This window comes from Carlito syrichta, unplaced genomic scaffold (assembly GCF_000164805.1).
Source record: "Carlito syrichta isolate Samal-C Ts95f unplaced genomic scaffold, Tarsius_syrichta-2.0.1 Scaffold274096, whole genome shotgun sequence".
Classification (NCBI taxonomy): Eukaryota; Metazoa; Chordata; class Mammalia; order Primates; family Tarsiidae; genus Carlito; species Carlito syrichta.
Genome location: NW_007218192.1, coordinates 510,125 through 530,324, shown reverse-complemented (window position 1 = coordinate 530,324; position 20,200 = coordinate 510,125). Strand labels below are relative to the sequence as shown.

Genomic DNA, 20,200 nt, shown 5'->3' with positions numbered 1-20,200 from the left:
TTATACTGATTTCTTAGGTAAGTAAGATTATCTAGGAATTCCACTTCAATGCAGTAAAGGATATTTCACAGAATATTTGTTTACAAATGGATCGTGGGTCTAAGAGAGCTAAGAATTGCTATTTACTTAAGGCCTCAAAATCTTCCCCAATGTGACTACTAACCAGAGCTTATTCTTACATCTTGCCATCATATTCTGGTTGGATCACAGTCAGTGCACTGGGCAGGGAGTGAGGACATCTAACTCCAGTCCTGGCTCTGCCTCTTTATTAGGAGCTGGTGACCTTAGATAGGTCATCTCACCTGTTTCCTACTGTAAAATAAGGAGGTTAGATAAGACAAACTGTTCCCAATCTTCTTAACCACGTCTCATTATCCTCTACTCTCTCCACAGGACATGGTATTTTTGAAGACTTTGCTGAAAAGACTTACCGATCATTACTTATAACAATTAAATTGTTTTCCCAGTTTTAACTAACCAAAGGTATATAATTACAAAACAGAATAAAAATAATAATGATAGTTTAAATTTAAGTGCTTACTATGTACCCCAGAGTGAACCCTCCCATCAACCCCACCAACCCTGCATTACTACCACAGTGTGGGCTCCAACTGGAAAGTGCTATCTCAGCTAGAGACTAAGGTACCCTGGTCCTTGTTCCTCCTCAAAGCACAAGTCTCCAATCCTATTGCTGCCATCCTAATCTGCAAGGACTTTAGATATGACTTACTCATACCCCATGATGTTTTGGAAAACTTTTGAAATTGTCAGAGGTGTCAGGGAACCACAACAAAATGAAATGAAATGGGCAAAACACTGGGATCACATCCCCTCTGGGGAAGGACTTCTGCATCTTTGCATTTTCTCCAAAAGCCTGGCTCAGGATCCTACCAAGATAAAGAGCTCTGGAATGAATTAGTAGTGAGTTCCTTGGGCAGTGACTCTGGCATTGACCCTTGGGAAGACTCAGGGGCTCTGTGTAGCCTCTACAAAGGAGGCAAGTAGCCTTAAAAGAGTGGGTAGTTGGGTGAATAGTAGCAGTGCAAGAGCTCACTGCTCTACTTACATCTCCATTTTCTACCTCCATGCACCAAGATTTTGACAGTTTTGCTGAAAAACACATGAGATCCAGGGAGGGGGTCAAGCGGCAGGATGGGAATAGCTGGCTGGACTCCCTCTGCAGGAGCACAAGCTGCTTGCTGGGGGTCCTGTACTCACCAGGGCGGCTGGCGGCTCGTGTGTGGGTGCGGTGGGGGAATCCGGAGCAGGTCCACCTCTCTGGCGGTGGCTGGGGGGAACTCTCGGTGGGGACTGCTTATACTGCTAGCCTTCTCCCACTGCTCATGGATAGGTGTGATGATTCCAGAAGCAATACGAGACCGCAGCTCCTCACTATTCTTGTAGGTCCTGCAGGAAGCAGATGAGGAGTCAACCGCTTGCAGCTGGCTGGCAACCCTGTCAACAGTGTTCTGGCGGCAGCAGGGGCAGCGGAGGGGGCCTTGATAGCTCTTGGCGTTGCGCTTCGCCTGTTTGCAAGGGTGGGAGTGGGCCGTCCGGCGGACCTGGGTGAGGGGGGCAACAGCCCGGCGCTGTCTCCGAGATTTGGGCCTAAGCTTCTTAGGCATCTGAGTTGCCCCTCCTCGTTTACCACCCCATTAGAAAGAGGTGAGGGTGTCAGGGCACAGGGCCTGGACTGGCTGCTCCTCTGTCCCCACCCCTCTCTCTGCTTCATTGTGTGTTCATCATGTGTCATGGGAGGGGTCATGGAAGACAAAGGGCTCCAGGAGGAAGATGACCCAGCTTCCTGGTCCAGGTAGGCAGAGCTCTGTAGGTTCAAGGCCCAGTTCTGTCACTAACCCAGGGGTCCTCGGAAGGCTGCCCTGAACATCTGTCCCATCTGGGCCTCTTCTCTGCCTATGAGAGACAAGCAATGCAAACTACAGCTGAGGTGCTGAAGCAGGTTGAGGGAACAGAGAGGGCAGAACTCAAGGGTTCCTAAAACACTGGTGTTTTAAAAGAAACCATATCCTGGCCCATAAAGCAACCCTCACATGCTTAAAAGAACTGAAATCACACAGAGTATGTTCTCTAACCACATGGAATCATACTAGAAATCAACACAGAAAGTAATTTTCTAAATACATGAAAATTAACCAACATGTTTCCAGATAATCCATGGATCAAAGAGGAAGCCCTGAAAAACAAATATATAGCACTAAATAAAAATTAAAATGCAATGTATTAAAACACATGGAATATAATTAAAGCATTATTGATAAGAAAACTTATAGCACTAAATGCTTACATTAAAAAAGAGGAAGAAACTCAATAACGAAAATTTTGACCTCAAGAACCTAGAAAAAAGAAGAGCAAATTCAACCCAAAGCAAGTAGAATTAAGAAAGTAATAGAAATCAGAAATCAATAAAACAGAAAACTGAAAAACAGAGAAAATAATGAAACAAAAACCAGATACTTAAAAGAATGAAACTGACAAACTTCTGACAAGACTGACAGAGAAGACACAAAACACCAGTATCAAAAATGAAACAGGAGATATTACAATAGATCTGTAGCCACTGAAAGGATAACAAAAGAATACTAAGAACAATTTAATCCAACAACTCAGAATAGACTCAATTTTTTTTTTTTTTCGTTGGAGTCTCACTCTGTCACGCAGGCTGGAGGGCAGTGGCACGCTCTCAGCCATTGCAGCCTTGACCTGCTGGGCTCAGGCAAGCCTTTTGCCTCAGCCTTCCAAGTAGCTGGAACTACAGGCACACGCCACTATGCCTGGCTAATTTTTTATTTTTATTGTAGAGATGAGGTCTCACCAAGTTGCCCAGGATAGTCTCGAACCCACGGGCTCAGGCAATCCTCGGCCTCCCAAAGTACTGGGATTATAGGCGTGAGCCACCGCACCCAGTAGACCCAATTCTTAAAAACTATAAACTATAACAACTCAGCCAAAATTAAAAAGATAATCTGAACAGTTCTATTAAGAGAATATGAGGGAAGATCCCCAAAAAATTATCTTTTGGGGGGTGGGTCCCTTGCAATACAGGTAAGTGTTCTAGGAACCCATCAGCATCAGTGTACCAGCTAGCATTGTTGTGAAAGGCTGCATTCGGCTTCAGTGCATTTTTTTGGAGATTTTTTCAATGTATTTGTCCATTATCATGATGGGTGATTTATGAGTATACCTGTCCACACCAGGCTGAGTATTCAGCAGTTTTTGACCAAAAACAGCATGACCCCTGTGCCCCACATTCCCTATTCACCTGATCTTGCTCTGAGCACCTTTTTTTTTAAATGTCTCCAGATGAAAAAAGTCCTCAAAGGGAAACTTTTGCCAATGTGGAAAAGGTGAAACAAAAAAACAGCAGAAGCACTAAAAGGCAACAAAATTGACAAATTCAAAAACTGTTTTGAGCAGTGGAAAAAGCATCTCAATAGGTATAAAGCATTAAACACAGAGTACTTTGAAGGTGACTGAAGTTTAAACATGTAAGAATACACAATTTTTTATAAACAAATTCCAGGGTTTTGGGGGTTCCCCTTGTATTTAACATTAAAAAAAAAATCTCCAGGTTCAAATGATTTCAGTGGCGAATTCAACCAAACATTTAAAGAAGAATTAACGCTGATTTTACAGTCACTTCCAGAAAACACAAAAGGATAGAACACTTCTCCAATGATTCCACGAGAACAGTATTACTCTGATATTGCAACCAGACAAAGAGCATACAAAAAAATCTACAAACCAGTATCTCCTACAAACTTAGATGAAAAAATCCTCAACAAAATATTAGCAAATTGTATTTAAAAATGTATTAAAGGAATTATAAACCATGACCAAGTAGGATTTATTTTAGGCAAGCAAAGGTTGATTCAACATCACAAATCAATGTCATATTATCATATTTATAAGCTGAAGAAGACAAATCATAAGGATGTAAAAAAAGAGCGCATGGCAAAGTCTAACATGATAAATGCATTCATGTTAAAAATTCTCAACAAAGAATAGAGGGGAACTTCAACTTGATAAGGAGCATTTATAAAAACCCTACAACTAACAATATCCTTAATGGTGAAAGACTAAATACTTTGTCCCTGAGAAAAAGGCAAAGCCACTCTTTCTCATCACTCTTAATTAACACAACAATGGAAGTTCCAACCGCTGCAATAAGGCAAGAAAAAGAAAAGCCATACAGATTAGAAAGTAAGAATAAACTGTCCCTATTTGCAGATGGCATGATAGTCTACCTTGAAATTCCCAAGGAATCTACAAAAAACTTGCCTATAACACCTTGAATTCAGCAAGGTGACAGGATACAAGATCAGCACAATGACAATCAACTGCATTTCTATATAATAACAATGAACATTTGAAAACTGAAACTAAGAAAATATTGTTTATAATCCTCTCCCTCCCACTTAAAAAATAATAAAACATATACAGGATCTATATGTTGAAAATTACAAAATGATGTTGACATAAAATAAAACCTAAATAAATGGAGAGACATACCATATTCACAGTAAGAACGTCAATTCTCCACAAACTAATCTATAGGGCTACTGCAACTCCTATCAAAACCCTAGCAAGGTTGTTCACAGATATAGACAAGCTTATTCTAAAGTTTATATGAAAAGGCACACACCCTAGAACAGTCAAAACTATCTTGACAAAAAAGTGAGTGGAATCATTCTACTCAACATTAAGGCCTACCACATAGCTACAAAGTCAGTACTGGCAAATTAATATTGGCAGAGGAGAAGACATATTGATCAGTGGAAAATAATAGAGAATTTAGACGTAGATCCACAGAAGTACAGAAGGCTGATTTTTGACAAAGTTGCAATAGTAATTCAATGAAGGTGTAACAAATGGTACTGGAGCAAATGGACACCTATATAGGCAAACAAATGAACTTTGGTACAAATCCCACACAGATTATGTTTCTACTTAGAACACAGAACCTTGGTTGCCCCATCAAGCTGGGTAGAGGGTAAATCTAACTACCCTTTCCTATATCAGGTCAGAGGAAGGCCTTTGATCTCCCTAGGCTTGATTTAAAGACCAAGTCCTGAAGCAGAAGTTCTTACACAATTTCTAAGCCTTGAGGCAGAACGACTGACTTTTTGGTAGTGGCCAAAGACAGTCTATCATCTTGTTTGACACAGAAGGGCACAGCAGATGAGAACACAATAGGTTTACACGCCTTAGCAAATCACAGTTTGCCCACTGAGGGACAAATTCCTAGATGAGGTGAGACGTGCCAGGATTACACAGCAGACAGGGCCAGATGGAGGAAGGGTGCTTTAGTGCTGCTGGCTAGAAGGCAGAGGTGAGGGAGGGTCTGTGATCAGGAGGCAAATCCACACCTCAGCTCTCACAGCCTCAGTTTCCATGAAGATGATTTCTGGTGATCAGATTTTTTCTGCCTTTGTGTATTTATTATACTAAGAGCGGGACTCAGCACTAAGCACTCTATGTGCTGACATCTCATTTCACTCTCAGAAAAACACTGGGGTTGTACTATTGTGTCCCTCATTTCACAGTAATCAAAAAAGAAAATAAAACAAAACACATACCCTCCCCCTCACACAAATGTGTTTAAAAAACAAGTGGAGACACCACTACAATTCTCTCTCAGTACTGCTGAGTGGACTAAATGCTCTAATGAGCACGAATGGTCCACACAGTGCCTGGGTTCTTCCACAGGTTTTATACATTTCTCTCAGTGGAATTCCAGAAAGAGGAAGTCGAGAAAGACCACATCATGATGTTCTTCTTTCAACCCCTCAAGGGGCTAGGGTTGTCATGGCATGGGTGACACCCAGAAGAGCAGCACTTTGCATGGCCAGGTCTGGGTTCACTTTCCTCCTTCAATCCTCTGTCTACTACATGCAAAACAGCCCAAGCCTGCCCTTGAGGAAGTCACAGCAAAAAGGGGAGGCCAACTCTAAGAAGCAAATCATAAAATATTCACTTACTAAAAGCTTAAAAAAGGATGTTCTGAAACACCAAACATGGGGTCTAGAGGATGCTTCTCTGAGGAACTGGTATTTAACTTGGGAACCAAAGAATGAACAGGAGTTGGTTATGTAGGTTGGGGAGAGCACTCCAGGCAGAGGGAAGAGGTCTGAACAGGGGAGGGGAATGACACTGTGACTGAGGCGCAGGGACCGAGGGGCAGGTGAAACAGGATGAGGCTAGAGGAGTAGGTGCTAGGCTTTATGGCTTCATCATAGATTTTTTTCTGTATCCTAATAGCAGCTAACATCTCCGAAGATTGGTTTTTTTTTTTTTGAGTTCGAGTCTCACTCCTTTGCCCAGACTGGAGTGTAGTGGCATCCACGCTCATGGCCACCCCAGTGTCAACCTGCTGGGCTCCAGTGATCCTTCTGCCTCAGCCTTCCGAGTAGCCAGAACCATAGACACATGCTTATCACGCCCAGCTATTTTTTAATTTATTGTAGAGACGAGGTCTTGCCAAGTTGCCTGGGCTGGTCTTGAACCTGCATGCTCAGGAAATTCACTAGCTTTGGTCTCCCAAAGTGCTGGGATTACAGGCTGAGCCAGTGAGCCCGGCCACTGAAGGTTTTTTTAAAAGAATTTTTAAAAAATCTAAACTGGTAAAATATACATAAAATGTACCATCTTAGTCATTTTTTAGTGAACAATTCAGCAGTATTAAGGACCCTCACACTACTGTACAATCATCCACTATCTATCTCCAGAATTCTTTTCATCTTGCTAAACAACCTCTTTACTCATTAAACAATAACTCCTCATTGCCCTCTCCCTCAGCCCCTGTCAACCACCATCTACTTTCTGTCTCCATGAATCTGGCTGCTCTAGGTCTCTCATATAAGTGGAAACACACAGCACTTGCCCTTTTGTTACTGGCTTCTTTCACTTAGCATACTGTCCTCAAGGTTCATCCATATTACAGCATGTGTCAGAATTTCTATCCTCTTTAAAGCTGAACAGCACTCCATTTTATGTGTATACCACATTTTGCTTATTCACTTATCTGTCAATGGACACCTAGGTTGCTTTCATCTTTTGGTTATTGTGAATAATGTTTCTATGAACATGGGAACTCTCTGTACTTTCGGTTCATTTTTACTTGCACCTAAAACTGCTCTAAAAAATAGTGTCTATTTTTAAAAAGTCAGGGGTGGAGTGGGAACCTGATTAGGCACACTTCCTTCCAGGACCCTCTTAGTTGGCCTAGCCTGCAATCTATGCCCACCATAGTATGTGAGACCTCTTGACTGCATCATTTTATTTCATGTGGTACTTCCTATGTGAGTCTCTCTTCAAATAAATTAAAAACAGGAAAGAGAATTGAGAAGTGACTGTGCCCAGGAGAGAAGGTCCTTCTGTTTACCTTCTTCAATTTTCTGAACACATCCACCCCATGCCTTACAGGTTGCCATTGGCTCTCTTTTTTTTTCAGGGGAAAAACATCATTTAGAAGTACCTGTGGAAGTCACCCAGGTGTTCTGCATCAATATAATCATCCACGTTTAAGGTCAAGTCTGCCACTTGCTGTGAACCATATTCCTAGAAAAATGAGAACAGAAAATGAAAGACTGGGATATTTCTGAGTGAGTGGGTAGGTGGGTGGGAGGAGAGCAACAATGAATTATCCACCCTAAAGGAATATTCACATATGTCCACAAAAAGGCATACATAAGGACTGTCTGTAATAAATGAAATACCCTCCAAATGCTTGGGGACTTCTCTGATTTAGGAATACTGCCATTCCAAGGCAGATGCCAGAAAATCTACTTCCCAGGCTCATTTACAATGAGACAAAAGTGTGTAATTGAGGTATCAAACTGATGCATCAACTTTCCCTTGGAGGTAAGCAACATGGAGAAGGTCCAGCAAGAGGCAAGCATCTTGCCAACGAGGGTAGCAGCAGAGGCTGCAAGCGTCACAAAGTCAGCAGATGAAAAGGAGGGGGCAGCAGGGCAAATAGTACCAGCCAGTCCCTCATGCTGGGCAGTGGTTCCCGTGGCGTCACTTGGGACACTGCTCCTAGAAGCCCAGCCTGGAACCTGTTTCAATGAGCATCCTGGTTCTCTTAATAAACCCTTTCTGCTTAAACTAACCTGAGAGGTTTTTGTTGTTTACAACTAAGAACTCTACCTGTTATAAGATCTAAGTGTTAATCCAAAGGGAAAGGGATAAATAAATTATGAGATTATGGAATACTAAATAGTAGTTAAAATTAATAAGTTCTATCTATATGTATTCCCAAGTTAAGACCTATAAAACATATTGAGTGAAAAAAGCCAAGTGCAGTGTAATATATACAGAATACATTTATGTGGTCAGACACAAACAACCACGACAAAACTTAATACAAAAAGTCACTGCCCTCATGGAATTTACAGTCCAGTAGCAGAATACAGACATTAAAACAAAGCACAAATAGGTACACAATGACCGCTGTGGTAAGTACAGGCAAGAAAATAAAATGATGACACAAAGAGGCATAATTTAGATTTCTGGCAGGTCAGAGTGGACAGTCAGGACTGAACTTTTTGAGGAGGTGAAAAATAAACGAGAGTCAGCCACTCTGAAGGAATGGGAGAGGGGGTGCATGTGTGAGGTGGTGACAGAGCAGGGAAGAAACTTCTAGTACAGGAAACGCAAGCAAAGAACTTGGCTTACTTACGGAGTTGAAGTTGCCCACTGGGGGCTCCGATAAGCTTTTTTCTCTTGTCTTGTCACTAAATGGGTTTACCTTATTTAACTGATCCCCTGTTGACAGAAAGCCTCTCCTTCTTAATGTCAGGTGGTAAACGTCACTGTGCATAAAGTGTTTCATATTTAGGGTTCTCACCTTAGGACAAAGTTCCAGAAGCGGGACCACTAGGTAAAGGCTTCATAAACACTGACAGCTCTGGATCCACACTGCTATGTGGGTTTCCAAAGGGCCACCCCAAACCCTACTGTCTTCAGCAGACTCACGTTTCTCGCAGACTTACCAGCACATTGATGATCATGCTACTCTCCATGGTGATAGCCTTCACAAGGAGCTTTCTGGACCCATCTTTGGACTCATACCGGAGGACATACAGGTCTTTATTGGTACTCCATCCAGCTGGCAACAGTTCTGATTTCTTATCATCGGGACCTGGCTGAGAGAACATGGTTGAGAGGATTGTGACCTCAGAACACAGAGCTACAGAGGACCTTACGGATAATCTGATCCTAGATGAGGATGTAGAGGTCAAGAGAAGTGACTTGCTCAAGGTCATACAGCAAGTCAAAGATCTAGGACCCAGGTCTCTGTATTCTTGTTCTACTGCTCTCTCCCTCATGTCTAGTTATCTTTATGACACAGCACTGGAACTTGTCAAGAATCTGCAGACTTGGTTTAATTATCACTTCTTCATCTCTCTACTAAGTAGAAGGTCAATCATCTTAAGGAACACTGTGAAATTCAGTAGTATTTTTCACAGTTTAAACCTTGGGCCATCTGCAAATTAGGATCGCCAAAGTATTGACTAAAAACACAGATCCTAATGTATCCCCCAACTGACTGCAGTGATTTATAAACAATTTTCGTATATATACAAAACATAGATACATACAAGATAAAAAATCATAATATGGACACCTATGTGGCTACCATCAGCTTGAGAAACAGAATATCACCAACACTGCTAAAGTCTTGGGTAGCGTACCCCAATGACTCTCTCTCCTTCCTCCTCAAGAGTAACCACTACCCACTACTGTATATTTTTAAGTTTTTTCACTTTTCCTTAGAGTTGTATCACAATGCATACAACCATAAAAATATACTGCTTCAAATGTTTTTAAATTTTATATAAAGAGCATCACTGCCACTTGTCTTTTTTATTTTGGCATTGTTTTGGGAAATTTATCCATGAACTATAGTTGATTCACATTCACAGCTGCACAGCATTCCATGATGTGAATATGCTGCAATTTACACATCTACTTGGTTATGCTTAGGGGTGTTTGCAGTTTGTTTTGTTATTATAAACAATGCTGTTATGAATATTTTTATACATCTGGTACACATGTGGATACATTTCAATAGAGTATGCCCAGAGGAAAAATTTAATTTACAAGATAAGTCAAACTGTTTTCCAAAGAAGTGCTGATTTACACTCCCACTAGCAATGTATGGGCTCCCCTGCTGCCCCGCATGGTCAGCAATACTGCTACTGTCCAACATTTTTTTTTTTTTTTTTGAGTTGGAGTCTCACTCCATTGCCCAGGCTGGAGTGCCGTGGCATACTCATGACCACCCTAGCGTCAACTTGCTGGGCTCCAGTGATCCTTCCACCTTCACCTTCCAAGTAGCCGGAACTATAGGCGTGCGTGACCATGCTAATTTTTTTATTTATTGTAGAGATGAGATCTCCCCAAGTTGCTCCGGCTGGTCTCAAACCCACGCCAGACAATCCACTCGCCTTGGCCTCCCAAAGTGCTGGGATTACAGGCTGAGCCATTGAGCCCAGCCCTACTGTCCAACTTTTTAATACTTGTCAGCCTCGGGGTGGCACATGCATCTCATTGTGAGCTGTGATGCCTTCCTTTCTTCTATTTTGTTAATAATCCTAGGACTTTCCTGTACACTCTAAAGTTTGAGAAACAGTTCTCAAATGATTTCTGTAGTAAAAAGAATAAGTGGTTTGCAGGTGGGGAAGATTTCTTAAACAAGAGCCATAAAAGAAAAACATGCTGCTTTTGAGACTGTTCATAAGTTAAAGCGTCTGTTCAAAAACACTAACAGTTAGGAACCTTCCAAACTGGTAAGAAACATGAACAAGGAAAAGAGCATCTAACACTGTATAATGAGTTGTTCAACCGCCCTCGTGATCAGAGAAACACAGCTTGAAATAATGAGACACCAGGTTACACTCCTCGAATTGGTATCCTTTTTTTTTTTTTGGCCAGATGTTTACGTGGGTGTGGGGAGAATGAGAACCTTCAGGCACTGCTGGTGGGCATTTAAACTCATATAGCCCATCTGGGAAGCAATCTGGCAGCATTTAGTGCAATTGGATGAGTAATATCCTATGACCCCAAATCCCTACTCCTAGAAGAAATCCAGTGCAGACACACATGGGATGTGACAAGGTATCTTTATCACAGCCCTGCCGGAATCAGTCAGAGTAGAGGTAAAACCTAACATATGCTTACAGTGGAATACTATATACCAGTCAGAAGGAACAAGCTAGACCTATGCAATGTTATGCATAAAATAAAAAATACGATTTAAAGAGAAGTTCAGGAAAAATAAGGCTTACACTCCAACCTCATTTATGTAAAAACTTTTTGAGGCATACAGAAAATACTACATCGCTTTTTCATGGACGCATATGTATATCGCTCACCATGGGCAGGTAGACTGGGAAGATCTGCACTTGTGGAAATGTGGTGGGAACGAGTGGGACCAGAGATGAAGAACAACGGCAGAGGTCCAGAAAAGCAGGACTTCATCCACACCAAGGACAACAGGAGGCCATGAACCGAGAACTGCTGGTCTCTCCTCTCTGGTCACCACTGGTGCTCAGGAATCTACCGGGAAAGTGGTCCCAAATACAATTCAGGATGTTGCAACTGGCACAGCTTAAAACCTGGCCGGATGACAGTGAAATTCACAGGTCTGAAGCAGAGAAACAAGAGTGATGAAAAACGAAAGTGAAACTTATCAAACCACCCTGGTGAGTGAGAAAGAGAAACTGTCTCCTCATCTCAAACTGGGTAGATTTTCTATAAATATGTTTAGTGTTGTGAGAATAAAGATAACTGTCTTCTTAAGCAATTTATTTTTTCTTTTTTAAATTAAAGACAAGGTCTCACTAGTTGCTCAGGCTGGCCTCAAACTCCTAGGTTCAAGTAATCCTCCTGCCTCAGCCTCCAGAGAAGCTGGGATTACAAGCATACGCCACTGCATGCAACTAGTGCTGTACTTTGGAAGCCAGGAATTTGATGACATGTCTTATCTTTGTTCTGTCAAGGGCCTTTTAATTTATATTATAACCACCATGTACAGCATTTAATCACCAGAGTTCTTTCTTGGAATATAGACAATTTGGTTTGCTCAATGCCCCATTGCCTTTGGGAAAATCCCTGAGGTCAGGTGAGGTTGATGTCTCTAACCGCAGCAGAACTGATGTTCCCCCAGAAAACAGAGGTGGGACTGAGAGGGACAGGCCCTGATGATATCAAGCCAAACATGGCATTCAACTGCACTGCAGGGCCTAACATTAGGTAACAGAATGTTACAGCTGCAAAGTAGCCAAAGTGCATGGCCATGTAGTTTAACTCCCTCTGATTAAAAATATAAGGCTGGAAGGAACTGAGAATTGCCCAAGGTCACAGCAAGTCAGGCACATAGCTGGATTTGGTACTCAGAGTTCCTGGCTGCTGAGGCCATGGCTAGTGACATTTCCCAGTCAAATTCACCAGACTGGCTCCAAGACAGTAAAGAAAATTGGCAAAATTGGGGTGATGACAGCATTCTTAAATGGCCATGAGTTTGTCCCAGGGACCCTGGGCTATAATGCACCCAAATAAACTTCAAGAGATCATTCTGGGTATTTCTTCCCGTTCATCATAACCCTTAGGTTCCCCACAACAGAAAACAAACTCTCTAACTTATGTCTATGGCCACCTCTATCCCCTGACACCTAAACCACTTATCTCTCATGAGGAGTGAGGCTGACTCCAAGAAACAAGTCTAAGTTCAAATTCTGTATTTTTGTTGGAGCCAATGGCCCTGATGCTCTTCTAACAAGTTTTCCATGCACAGTTCCCCTGTACCAGAGGAGACAAAGCCAAGAGAAAGCAGCCCATCCAGCTTTCCATTTAACTGTCCATATATTACATAGTAAAGCATTTACTCTTAAGACCTTCTTCTCCTTATCATCCCCAGGAGGGTGGGGAGTGGGAGGTGGCCTTATCATCCTCTGAGCCTGGAAACATTACTGGTCTCAGCTGAGTCTGCTGCCCCAGGCTAGAAAATTAAACTCCCTCTTCAATAAACAAACAGGAAAGACATCCTCTATAAACAGCTGCTACTCTGCATGAAAGGAGACTCAGCAGAAGTGAGAGGAGGACAAGTGTAACCTGACCCCAATGGTAATTAAGAAGAAAAGGCAGAGAGAAGCAAAAATACACCACAACCTAGTTTGCAATCCAAACACTTGTCCCTTCTGGGCCATGCAAGATTTAGCACTAGACAGAGGGAGAGTGGGCAATGCCTTCCAAAAGCCCTATTCCCCAGGGTCCTTGGCCTCTCCAAAGATGTCTGGGGTGAGCATCTTTTTCCAGCCTGTAGAAGCTCAACAGATGGCAGCAGGAACACAGCAGAATAAGACAGACTTTGAGAAGCAGTCAAGGACCTCTGTTGTTTTAAAAACTAGTATTAAAATGAATCCATATTCTTTCTGCACAGTTCACCTGAAAATTCTAGGGTCTCAAGTATATGGCAAGGAGATGATGACAGCTGGAAGGAGGCATCAACCTATGAGAACTGATGTCCCTAAACTGTCAAACAGAATGAATGAGGAGGCAGTTGCAAAGCAGACCTGTAGCACTGACACGTATTTGTGGAATAGTCAGAGGAGGAGGGGTCAGGCAGGCCACAAGTTCCTGGTCCTGGGGGCAGAGGGTGAAGGGACTGATAGTGTGGCTGAACAGAAGTGGCCAGCGGGGAGTATGTAAAGGGAGTGAGGTACATGAGGAAGGCAGAGCAGGGCAGACCTGCTCCATCTGAAAGACAGGGCTAAGGGTTTGAGGAGCTGAGGGCCACTAGAGGAGCACCAAGGTCAAAGCTAAGTAAGTCTTCCTCCTCTTTCCAGTCCCATTGTCCTCTGAGCCATACTACACATCAACTTCCTGGGAGAACTGTCCAGGAAAAGTTGAAATGAACCGACGCGGACAAGTGGAGAGCTGTCAGGTTAGAATGCTGGAACAGGCAGGTAGGAGACATAAGACTTCTGTTGGGAGAACGGACAACGCACTGAAGGGGGACCTGACATTTGTGAGTGGGGCAGGAGGGCTGCCTCTTCTTTGTCCCGGGGTCTGTTGAAAGGCAAGGTAAACAGAACAAAATGCAGTGTAAACAGAGAGGCCAAGGAGAGGTGATTTTGGAGGGGTATGTGAGGACAGCTGATTTTTCTTTGCAGCCCTGTCTCCAGCCTGAGAGCCCGAGTGAGAAATGAAGTGTACATGAGTCTGGAGGTGGGAATGGGGACAGAGTGTGTACCTGGGAGTCCCAGTGAGATCTGAAAAAGAGACACAAATCCATGACGGTTCTTATGCTCTGATGCCTGCTGATAGGGATACAGTGTGAAAGGGGTACGGTGGTCTTGGTCCTCAGTTCTAAGGGAAAGAGAAGAATGGGGACAGTGGGAGAAGGGGGTATACTTGCCTAAGTGCTCAGAATGTATAAAGTATGTTTGAGGAAAGATTCCTAAAGCTGTGTCAAGAGAGGAAAATTAATAAGACTGATGTGTATCTCAGAAGCAAAGAAAGGATGGGGGGGGTTAAGAACTGAAGCAGCTAATAATGAGAGGAGGGTTAAAATCTCACTGCAAGATGCCAGGGGTGGGTGGTCTGCTTCTGAGAGCTGGTCTGGTTCTGAAAGTGAGAGGACAGTGACAGTGAGGGGCAGGTCCAGAGTCCTGCATGCCCAAGTGTGTGTATGTGGGGAGCACGGTTGGGAGGATATTTTCTCTGCTGGAAGAGATAAAAACCAAAGAGGCAGTAAAGGGGGCCAGGTCCAGTTCTTCCAGGAAGCTGATGTGTTGGATGAGTTTGGGGTAGGGTCACAGGGAAGGGACAGGCAAGATGGAAGGAATGAGTGAGGTGGGGAGGGTCCCGCAGTCCTCCCCAGCTGTAAGAGGCAGAGTCTGGGGATGGGAGTGAAGGACGGGCTGGCTCTGTGGGGACAGCTGTGGAAGGAAAACCTTATCTGACCCTCACACTCATGGTGTATGTATGTACACGCATGGGGTGGGGAGGCAGTGGTTGCTTCTCAGAGTCTGAGACAGTGTGATAGTGGCTAGTGGGTTACACCGGGTCCTTTAGTAAGAAGTGAAGGGTGTGTGAGCTCTCAGGGTCCACGCTGAGGGGTAACAAAAGGGTCTCAGCCTGGGACTGGGGTCGTCACAGCTCACCGCCATAGCCGCACTTGGATCCAGACCTTTGGTGGAGGCTCGAGTTTGGTAGGAGGGCAGGATCGAGGGAGTCCCCTCAACCTCACACCGAGGCTGTGCGGGGAGGAGCCTGGAGGGGCTCAGAGAGGGAAGGAATGCTCTGGGGAGTTAACCTCGCCGTCTCAGTGCCAAATCCACACAATCCTGGCCCGAGAGACCGCCAGGCTGTGCTGCCGAGTTTCTGTCCTTGGGTTTACAATCAAGTGCCAGCTGTGTTGGGAGGGGATCCAGGCTGGGCTGGGACAGATGGGCGCCCTCGACGCGCAGGCTTTCCCAACAGTGTCCTGCGCCCCAGGCCCCGGGCTTGGGAAGGCGGAGCGGGTGGAGTCTGGAGCTCGGGACCAGGCCTCCGGTCCTCTGGCTTGCACAGAAGACAGCCCCCCGCTACCGCTGGCCGGTTCCGCAGCGTACCTGGTCACTGGCGCCCAAGCTGTAGTAGCCGTGTGTCACCACCTCCCAGTGCAAGAAGCAGACGAGCGCGTCCTGCGCGCAGGTGATGGCCGGCGCCGCCGAAGCGAACAAGACCTCCAGGCCCGCCATGAGCGCCCGCGGCTTCTGCTTGACGGGGAGAAAGGGGAAGAGTGCAGCAGTGAGTCGGCCCGGTCCCCAAGTACCTACTACTCCGCTCTGCTCTTGCGCTGCTTCTGGGCGGGTCTACTACACCTGCGACCAAAATGGAGACGCCCGGGGGCGGGGAGGGGCGGGGTCCCCGGAAGTAGGTGCCAGCGTCGGCCCATCTGCACTAGGCGCGCCGGGCTGCAAATGCGAGTGCGACGCTTAAAGGTTCCGCCCCGGCGCGCGCGCGTGACGCGTCGGGTCAAAGCTGGAGTCCCTACTTCCCCAGTCTCCAAGTGGACGCTTCCCGCGGGGCGATGCGTCCTCCTAGAGGCCAGCTTGCTGTGAGCCACAGACTTCTCCCATCTGCTAGATGGGGCGTGCTAGGCAGGGAGGAGGCCGGGGAATATGGCAAAAGTATATTCATAATCATCGCTAGCACGAGCCCTTGCTACGTGCCACATTATTCCAAGTCTTCATGACCCGACCCTATGCGGTTGGTATTAATGATAAATGGGCCTCATTTCATAGATAAGGAAGGTGAGACAGAGGGATAATTTGACCAAGATGACACAGCCTACCAGTGAGTGGTCGAGATGCTACTGGAACTCCTAGGATAACACTTAAGTGTTTATTGTGGGCTACATCCTGTGATAAAACCTTTCCATCGCTTTCCCTCTCAACTCTGTGAAATCTACTCATTATCATTTCCATTTTGAAAATGACAAAACGGCTCACAGAGTTGAAGTCACTTTCACAAAGAGACACAGTGTTAACTGCAGAACTGGAGCTTGGGATCCACCACCAAATTCAAACATTTCTTTGCCTGCCCCCTTTATGATTTTTACCATCTATTGTTTCTTCAAGTTTCATGAAATCCACTTTTTGCTTTCAGTAAAATAAATTTAGTTTCCCCATTCCAGTCAGTAAGCTGGTTCAAGCCCTGGTCACCACTCACTTGGATGTGTGGCATCAGCCTCTGAACTACACCACTCTGTCTATGTCACCCTACCATCTGTCCTGCATGCTACAACTTGAGAGATTCTGTTAGAAAACAAGTCAAATCACATACCTCTCCTCAGAACCTCGCAGGGTTCCCATCACACACAACAGAAAAGTAAAGTTCTTCCTGGGACCTGCATATGGTCTGTCCCCTCCAGCTCCACCAATCCTGTAGCTTTCTGAGTCACCTCCAACTGTCCCTCATTCCCTTTACTCCCAGCTGCAGTGACCTTGGCTCCCGTCTTCTTTCACACCCACAGCTGACCCAACAACAAAGCTCGTCATTTCTGCTCTCAAAATATATTCGGACACTGACCACTTCTTGCCACCATCACTGTCTCCGTTCTGGTTTGATGTTCCAAGTGTCCACACTTACACCATGGCAATAGCTTCCCGACCAGTCTCCCTCGTCTTGTGTTCTCTTCTCCAGGCCTTTACATCCCTCTTAATGGAATGCTTTTTCCTCAAACATATGCATGCTTTGCTTTTCATTTCAAATGGCTCCTTTACTCACCAGACTCAACCTAGGGCCTCCCTGACCACACATCCAAAATGACCTTCTCCACTCCTCAACCCTTTACCCTGCTTTTATTTCTGCAAGGCATTCATGACAACCCGACATTATATTAGGCATTTATTTACTTAGTGACTGTCTTCCCACTGTACAAGAGAGCATGTTTACTTTGTGCACAAATGTACCTGAGTGCCTTCCATGCTCAGTATGTAATTACTGAAAGAATGAATGAATGAATGCTGAATGAATGAGTTCTTGACCTAAGCCCGATCTGAGCAGGTCTCATCTTTTCTAGTCCACCATTCACTTTGTCAGCTGGGCCCCATGCTTTTCCAAATGTTATGTTCTTAGGGTTTCCCTGGGATGCCCAGATTCTTGGACCCAATCTTCAGAGCTCTGAGAGCTGCCACCAGCTTTCAGATGAACAGGTTGGAGGGAGAGTGCAAGTGTGTTGACCACATTCTGGGTGATGATAAAGTTTGTGTCTGTGGAACTCCTCTCTGAGATACAAGTGCCTGTGGCATAAAACCGTTTGCTCTGAGAAGTTCTACACTTTCAGGTGTCTCTGCTTTTGCTTGTTCTTTCCCTTCTGCTTGTAATGCCCTTACCCAGTTATGGAAATTTCCCACAGATCCATTTATTCCACCGTTCACCTTCATGGCTGGTCTGCCATGGACCATGGTGCAAGCTGCACACTGCACAAAGGTCCTGCCCTGTGGCAGCACCATACCTAAGTGTCTTCTCTGAGCCAGATCCAGATGAACAAGTTCCTGTCCCTGTGGAGCTCACTGTCTAGTGTTCAAAAAACAAAATTACAGGCAAGAGTAACCTAGTATGACAACTGCCGTGATAGAGAGGCACTCAGAGGTCTGCATCCGAGGGGAAGCATCCGATTCAGGCTGAGGGGTAGGGAGGGCTTCTTGGAGGAAGAGATGGTCTGATGCACAGAACTTTAATGGAAGATTGGGTGTCCATTAGGGAACAAAAGGTGTTCAGGTAAAGGGAACAGTATATGCAAAGACATGAAAGCGTGAATACTGTTAGTTCTGTGTGAGTGGAGGGTCAGGGTTGCCTCCCAAGTGAGGCTCTCCCTCATCTCTCTTGTCCATGATTAATGACTCTCTTCTACGTGCATGTTAGTGGGGTACCCAGAGGCAGGGGTCAGGGAGAGCTGTCAGCCTCAGTGGAAGGGAGAATTTTACCATTGAAGTTGGTTGGAATTGCTGGCTCATGGTGATGATATAAAGCAGACTGGCCTTTGGTCTGTTTGATGACCACTTTGGGGTATTTTAGACAATGTACTCCCTTCTTGTCTGAACACAGTGATACAAATACATCGTCTCTACCCCTTGGGTCAACACTGCTTTGCGTACAGAATGCTGGTTCCCTGTTGTACACCATTGCTCCTGTCTTAGCTGGGTTCCTTAGAAGTCAATGGAGAGATCCGAATTTGAATGTTTCTGAGGAAGCTGATTCCAGGAAATAGTCATGGGGGACTGTGGAAGGGAGATAGGAAGGAATGGCAGCCAGTAGAGAGAATGTGATGAAGTCAGGCAGTCACCTCTGTGAGCCACTAGCGCTCACTCCTGCGGGAACTCCAGGGAGGCAGTGTGGGGCATGTGGGACAGGTTCGAGTTGTCCCCACTGAGGGTGACTGCCAAGGTCGAGAGCTGCCGCTGGGGTTACAGAATGTGGAGAAAGTGACAGAATGCAGAGAGAGCAGTCCCTGGTGCTTAGAGGTGACTACTGGGGATGAGCAGGTCACTGTAGCAGCATCTACTGTGTCCTCAGTCCCTCATCTACGGATGAGCCCTACCTTAGAAAGTCTATGACTAGCAGCCAGCATGGAAGAAACATTAGCCTTGTGCACGGAAAGAATGCAGGGAGCTCTGTCTCCTGCTCCAGATGTGAATCCTTGGGGGCCAGGACTGTGTTCCATCTTCCCTGAGCCCCAGGATTCTCCAGGGATGGGGTCTTCTGGGACTGGAGTCGGTTCGTGCTTGCCCTGGCCCACCCAGGGTTTTCTGTGTACCTACCTACGTCCACAGGAGTCCCAGGCTGTCCTGTGAAGGCCTGTGAGTGACTGAGAAGGGAAGCAGGTGGTAGGTGCCTCCCTGCCTGGGCCCCCACTATCTGGGAAGAACAGAGCCCATGCCAGAGGTGAGGGCCCAGGACCGTGGAAATAACTTGGTAGGTGGCTGGAGCCACCAGTTTCTGGTTGCCAAGTGACAGCAGTGTGGGTATTCCAAGCTCCTTGCCTCCTTGGAGACCATGAAGAAGTGAGCTGAGAGCAAGGCCTAGATGGCACTGAGGTGAAATCATTCACTGCTGTAATACTTCCTTGGCCTAGCATCAAGCCCAACCATATCACCTCCTCCAGGAAGCCCCCCATGATTGATATTGTTCTTCTCTTAGACCGAGTAGCTAGACCTAAGACTTCCCATTCTTCTTGTCAGTGGAGTACCCAGCATACTTGGCACCTGGAGCAGATATCTTTTTCTAAAAAATATATTCTTAATGTAACTCTATTAGTTTTCAAAAAGTTTTTTAATTGTGACAAAATACATACAACATAAAATTTATCATCTTAACCATTTTAAGTGTGCAGTTCAGTGATACTAAGTATGTGCGTAGTGTTTTGCAAACATCACCAACATTCATCTCCAGAGCCACAAAACTGAAACTCTGTACCCATTAAACAGCAGCTCCCCATGTGTCCTTCCCCCAGCCCCTGTCCTTCCCCCAGCCCCTGGTGCTTACCATCTGTTTTCTGGCTCTATGAACCTGACCACTGTAGGCACCTCATATAAGTGGAACCGTGCTGCGCTGGTCTTTTAATGACTGTCTTCTTTCACTTAGCATAATGTCATCCAGTTTCATCCATGTTGTAGCATGTTTC

General features: G+C 45.1%; 1 protein-coding gene across 6 annotated transcripts in view; it reads right to left on the bottom strand.

The window, feature by feature from the left end:
- Positions 1 to 19,528, bottom strand: part of PSMF1 (proteasome inhibitor subunit 1) — a 44,662-nt gene extending 25,134 nt beyond the window's left edge. For 4 of the 6 annotated variants that reach the window (XM_008052406.2, XM_021709700.1, XM_021709701.1 and 1 more), the window contains exons 1-4: positions 15,642 to 15,949; positions 9,015 to 9,167; positions 7,496 to 7,578; positions 1,219 to 1,407 (exon numbers count right to left, since the gene is read on the bottom strand). In XM_008052406.2, the coding sequence (XP_008050597.1) occupies positions 1,219 to 1,407; positions 7,496 to 7,578; positions 9,015 to 9,167; positions 15,642 to 15,770 (554 nt within the window). In that variant the 5' untranslated portion in view covers positions 15,771 to 15,949. Of the gene's footprint in view, positions 1 to 1,218; positions 1,408 to 7,495; positions 7,579 to 9,014; positions 9,168 to 15,641; positions 15,950 to 19,337 lie in introns of those variants that run through there. The other 2 variants (XM_021709704.1, XM_021709703.1) reach the window with 2 other exon arrangements.
- Between the last annotated feature and the right edge of the window lie 672 nt (positions 19,529 to 20,200).